This window comes from Pseudopipra pipra, chromosome Z (assembly GCF_036250125.1).
Source record: "Pseudopipra pipra isolate bDixPip1 chromosome Z, bDixPip1.hap1, whole genome shotgun sequence".
Taxonomy (NCBI): domain Eukaryota; kingdom Metazoa; phylum Chordata; class Aves; order Passeriformes; family Pipridae; genus Pseudopipra; species Pseudopipra pipra.
In genome coordinates, this window is record NC_087581.1 from 59,836,149 (window position 1) to 59,842,148 (window position 6,000).

Consider the following 6,000-nt stretch of genomic DNA (forward strand, 5'->3'; position numbering starts at 1 on the left):
CAGCATGAATGGGAATGCTGACAGCTGGAGAAGCACCTTATGAAAAAAGAGAGGGAAAATAAAATTCAAGACAGAGCTGACTCAGGCATCGTGGAACTGTCTGCAAAGTGTTTCAAACCTATACCAAGCTCCTAAATAAGTGTGCTTTTTAATTCAGCTTTCTTTGATGAAAAAGCATGAAAAAGCATGTCGCTCTGACATTACACTTTCGGTCATATTGAACAATGACTGGCCTGCTTATGATCCAACTGCTTTCAGCTGTCATCTGTGGAAAGCTGTAGGACTTGAGTGCATGTGTGAGAAGAGAGAGCTAAGTTCTTCATAAAAAAGGGATAGGAAGGAAACAGTCCTCTATGTTAAAGGGGTTTGTATTTATACGTTACGAGCAGTGCAAGGAGCGGGGTAAACCTGCCTCACATAGTAGGTGACGTCAAAAGCCTTTTTCTCACTTCTGGCATATTTTTATTAACAGAACGCTGTGTCTCTCTTCAGAAACTCAAGACAGTCCTGTTTCTGGTGTTCTAATCCCAAAGAGTAAAAGATACAGGAAGGAAGATCTAATGTGCACTTCTACATTCTCAAGGGGGTGGGCTTTTTGATTTCCTCCAAGTCACAAGATGTGGAACTTATGCACCTTTTCAGTGGAAATAGCAGTAAAGTTTTACATCAAAACTTCTGGGGAATGAGACCACATAAAGAAGTGACTTAGTACTTTGTATTAAGTACAGTTCACAGTGTTGCCACTGTGTTGCCTTCTATAGGTGAATCCCAGTTCTGTTTTCCTCTTTTTTTTGAGTCTGTCACACTTACTTTTTCATTCCATTTGACAGAAATCCAGTGCATCAAGGTTTGGGATCTCATCTGCAAATTAATGCTGATGCCCTTTGTGATGAGTTAACTGCCAATCTTGTGAAATTGGAAAAGGTAACATCCTATGACATAATCAAATGCTGATAGACTAATCAGGTTCTTGCTATGTTTCTGTGATCTGTTATTTTGAAAAGTGTCAAGTTACCTCCAGATTTGATACCAAAAGCTGACACATTTTCTTAGACAAAGGACTGGTTTTTGAACTACAAATTAACCCGAGTATAATATTGGTATGTGTAGAAATTTTGCCTTGACCCGATGCTTATAACTAGGAATACTGTCCCTGAAGTGGACACTTCAGGAGTGATTATTACATGTGGTGATTTCAGTTCTTCTTTTAATATATCAGGGCTAAGGATTTTGAACTTAACTTTTGTGGCTGTTTGATGAATTTTCCTGTTTGGGGCTTTTTTTTTGAGTTTTATTTTTTTGATTAAGAAAAACAATGCTGACTTTCATATAACTGCAAAACTAAATGAATTTGGTGACTTAAATTGAAAACTATACATAACAAGAGGGTGTGCACACCTTATTTCCATTTCAGGTGTTGTGGTGTGCTAACTTTGGCCAGCAATCAGATGCCCACCCAGCCACTCTCTTACCCCCCTTTCTTAGTGGGGCAGGGGGAGAAAATAGGAGGAGAAAGCTCGTGGGTCAAAATAAGGGCAGAGAGACTGCTTACAACTTACCATTGCAGTCAAAACATACTCGACTCTGGGGAAATCAATTTAAAATAGTACTAAGTTAAAATAGATTTGAGTATTGATAAACAAGGACAACCAATAGAACACCTATCCTCTCCCTTGTGCCAGGCTTAACTTGACTCCTTTGCTGCTGACTCCTAACCCGCATGGGGCTAGTGGGGGGATTACATTCAGTGCATAACTATTTTCCCTCTTCTTCTCTTCACCTATTTTCCCCCTGCTGCAGTGCGAGCTCCTCCAAGAGCCCCAGTTCTCAGGAAATGCATGCTTTGGCATGGATTCTCCATGGGCTGCGGTGTGGACATCTCTGCCATGAAGCACCTCCTCCCCCACCTCCTTCTCAGAGTTTGGGGTTTCTTTTGCTGTTTCCCATCCTCTTACTCTCCTTCTGTCTCTGTGTGGTGTTTTTTCACCTTTCTAAAGTACTTTACCAGATGCTCCACCACCATCATGGCTGGGTTGATGCAGTGGGTCCATCAGAGGCTGCTGAAATGTCTGTGTCTAGCATGGGGCAGCCCCTGATTCTTTCCCACAGCTGCTGCCCCTGCAGAGCTCGTCCCACCCTGCCCCCAAACGCTGATAAATGCATCCAGTACAGGTATATGAAATGTTGTGTGTTGGGAACACATACAAAGGCCAAGAATGACAAAAGTACTGGTGGAACAAAACCAAAAGTTACTTGAATTCCTATGTGCTTAAGTCATGTGGGATATTTTTGCCTCTGTTTCTAAAACTGAGTCTATGCCAAGGTCTTTCAACACCTTTTTTCCCCAAACCAAGTTTCTCAAATAGCATAAAGCTACGATTATATAATATCACCTCTGTGGCACAGATTTTAGAAATACTGCCAAAAAGGAGTTTCTTCCCCACATCTTCAACCCCTTGTCAGTGGAAATCTAGAGTAATGCTGTCATTACCCCTCTCTGTGCTCTGCATGATAACAGTGTGAGTACAAGGGGAAAATGCTTTCCAGATGGTTACCAGATAGAATCTTCAACCAAATTAGGTCATTTAAGAGGTTACTGCTTTCTAGCTGTCTGGGACAGGCTGGCAAGATGGTTCATGGGAGGCCTTATTTCACTGGGAAGCCAGCCAGCCAGCCCTTTGCAGCAGGGCTAGGCACTTTCCCATTCCCTTATATAGTCTCTGCTTGGAGACACAGTAATAGGCAGCTGGATGGTTGGATCACTCAGCTGTTCCCAGAGAAGTGACCCCCTTTAAGTCGTGTGGTTTTTTCATTTGGTGTCTACAGGATTGGACCCTTAAAAACTTACTTGACAGCTGTTCAAGACAGTGAAGTGTTCTGCATACAAGATAAATCAGTATTGCCCGTAGCTGCATAATGCCACATGCTGGTTCTCTCTAATCTAGATGAGCAGTGGTTAAAACAGAATGTTTGACCCTACTCTTTGTACTGCAAAAGTGGTAGAAATCTAATAGCTTTTGGTTCTCTGAGCAAAGTTACTACAGTTGCTTAACAGTTTCATATGCTTTAGTGAATAGTGGTGCAGCAGCAGAGGTGGTGTAAAAAGTTCCAGTGTAACTTGTCATCTCTCCACTTGCTTCTTCTATGAGTGCAGCACTGTAAACTGGAGCACAGAGATTATCTGGATTGAAAACTAAAAACTACTTCGCAGTTAAAAGATGTGCAGTGCAAGAGTATGTTGCAATGACTTTTTCAGTGTGACCTTGTGATTTTTACAAGCTCTCCTTTATGCCTGGAGCCAAGGAACTATCATGGCTTACCAAAATTCTGCTAATTTGGCATTTAATTTTATTTAACAGGTTGTTGAAATGCACCATGTGTATCAGAGGATAAAGTGTTAAATGGGGGAGGGAAAATGTGTCTTAATATTACTCATTCCCCTATGCTAACTTATCTTGTTAAAAGGAAATTCATGTTTGTGTTGTAACTCTTAAAAAATTAGGTACTTCTTACTGTTTCCCTTTCCCCAGAATACCACTCTTGAAAACGGTATGCATCTGGGATAGAAATCATGAAGTAGGATTAAAGAGTGGTATCCTTGAACAGGAAGTAAAATGGCTTCTCAGATAAAAGCCTGAAAGTAGCTGGGACTAAACCTTCTGTAACCAGTGACTGTGAGTTACTAAGATACTGACATATCGAGTACTTGTGTGCCAGGGGATGTGACCCACTATATTCCCCCCCTCTCTGCTTTTAAGGACAAGGAGATGAAAAGTGGAAAAATAGGCTGTGTAAAAATAGGTCTGTACAAATTATCCTCGAGGATGCCACTGGCTGGCATTGCCTTCAGTGTAGCTAAGAGAGGATGACCCACAATCAGTGGACTAAACCTGGCAAATGGGACACATCTCCTAATGGTTAGAAGACCTTATTTTGCAGTGCACACATCATAGAGGAAGCTGTTACAAAACTGTTTGAATTATCCACTTAAACCATAGAGCTGTGACTTGGAAGAGGCCTTTATCAGATTTTGATCAAGCTCAAAATAATTGGGTTTCTTGTCCCATTGCTTCAAGCTGGAATTTTATTTCTATCTTATTTTCTCATACCTAATGAAGGAGAGAATCTGTAGGAGAAAATTGCAGGAGATACTCATAATATAAAAGCTAGATATTGTGGTGGTCAGTCGTATATAGGTGTTTCCTTTGATGCTAGTGCAGGAAACATTTAACAGGAATACCACTGGTATGAATAGGTGTGACAGAATTAACATTCACAGAGAGTATATTGAAAAGCATGTCTTGATTTTATTTTTTATTTCAAATGCAACATAACACTTCCTGTGTCCCCCCTGTTTCCTTCTTTTTCTAAGATACAGAACAACTTACAGAAACTTCTTGAAGATGGTGAATGAAACATCATTGTTCTTGGACTGCTTCAAACCTCATTCTTCCATCGTGACAAACAGTTCCAAAGGAGCTCTGCTGGCCAGAGTTCAAGTTTCTTTATTTTCAGTCCAAGCCAAGCTTAAACTACTGTAAAGCTCATGTCATAATGCAAAAAGTCAGTTTATTCTTGAACATATATCTATATGTTTTGAAAACATACATGGTTTGATCTACATGTATCTATGTGTTTTAAAAATATGGGGATTTTTCTTTCTCTTTTATGTGTGAATTAGTGGACTTTATAGCTTGCTTGATTCTAGACTTGCTTACACCAGTGCAAACCTGGTCCATATCCTTTTACCTCAACATTTGCTTTATGCCTGTTGTCATACAAATGTAAATGAGAAGAATTTCAGTCATGACTCATGTGCTGAAGTGCTGTGTGAATGAGCAGGTATCTGTTTTAGCTTTGGTTATGGAACGGTGCTGTGCTCTTCATTTTTACTTACCTCTTTGCACCCTGACATCCCAAAGATCAGAAAATAGGTGCCTCTGCATTTGGGTATGCAAAGTCCTGAATGTTTGAGGCGTGCTCAGTTCTCAGGTGCTGTAAAAAGGCTCAATTTCACCTTCTGTGACATTGTATCACCACTGAGGGTAAGGTCTGTTTCTACTGAGCATTCAGTTTCTATTGGAGTAAAGCTTGAAATCTGTATGGACTTGCCAATTTACAATCTAGTTGTTTATGAATGGCAGAATGGGTGTGACACACCTGCATAATTTAGAAAAGCCACTTGGTTTTTTTTGTCCACTCATGTCATCTCTGTCCTTTACGTTAGTCGGTGTGAAGACCCTCGGTCAGCTTTCCTTGGAGTTGAATGGGGTTTTGGTTGGCTGAGCAAGTGCAATTTATACTCCAGTTAGTGGAAATCTAGCCTTGGTATGTGACTCCAGGGACTGGATATTTCCACATAATAGGGACTGGCAAATTAATGGTGCAGCAATATAAACAATCAGTAGAGTGAATGATAAAGTGGACACCTGCTTTGTTTTATCACATACTATTTTTTTTCAGAGTGCCTAAGATGGGGATTTTTAGCTTTCTGATTCACCAAGCAGGCTCATTAGTTTTTAAAAGCAATATTTAGGATAATAACAACTACTATCTGTAAAGTAATAGTATTGTTTGTAATATGCTATGCATTTTATAACCATTTCTGTGAAATGTACCTACTATGTTTAAATAAACTTTTTTAAAGCAAGCGACTTGACTGTAATTTGAAAGAACCCAATTCCATCCATGAGTTTTAGTCAAAGGTCATAATTATGAGGCTTATACCTTACAGTACAAAGTTTGTGCAAAACCCAGTACACAACAGAAAGGGTTAGGAACTGTATCCTGCTACTGTCCTTGCTCAGTTGTACATGAGATCTTCCCAGACTGCAATAAGAACACTACAAGCAAATTTGGCCCCCAGAGTTTTGAGGAAATTTTAATAACTTTCTCAAGGTCCTCAGGCTTCCTCCTTGAAGGATATGGGATGAGTATTGGCAGCTTAGAGAGCCCTGTGTGCTCTAACATGGCTGCCTGGCACAAGATTCCACCAGAGCA

The 6,000-nt window shown here is 40.2% G+C and overlaps 1 protein-coding gene across 6 annotated transcripts in view; it reads left to right on the forward strand.

The window, feature by feature from the left end:
• GRAMD2B (GRAM domain containing 2B) overlaps nucleotides 1–5,651 on the forward strand; it is a 43,746-nt gene extending 38,095 nt beyond the window's left edge. For 4 of the 6 annotated variants that reach the window (XM_064642232.1, XM_064642237.1, XM_064642236.1 and 1 more), the window contains exons 13-14: nucleotides 831–924; nucleotides 1,801–5,651. In XM_064642232.1, the coding sequence (XP_064498302.1) occupies nucleotides 831–924; nucleotides 1,801–1,890 (184 nt within the window). In that variant the 3' untranslated portion in view covers nucleotides 1,891–5,651. The remainder of the gene's footprint in view (nucleotides 1–830; nucleotides 925–1,800) is intronic. The other 2 variants (XM_064642233.1, XM_064642234.1) reach the window with 2 other exon arrangements.
• Nucleotides 5,652–6,000: the final 349 nt, after the last annotated feature.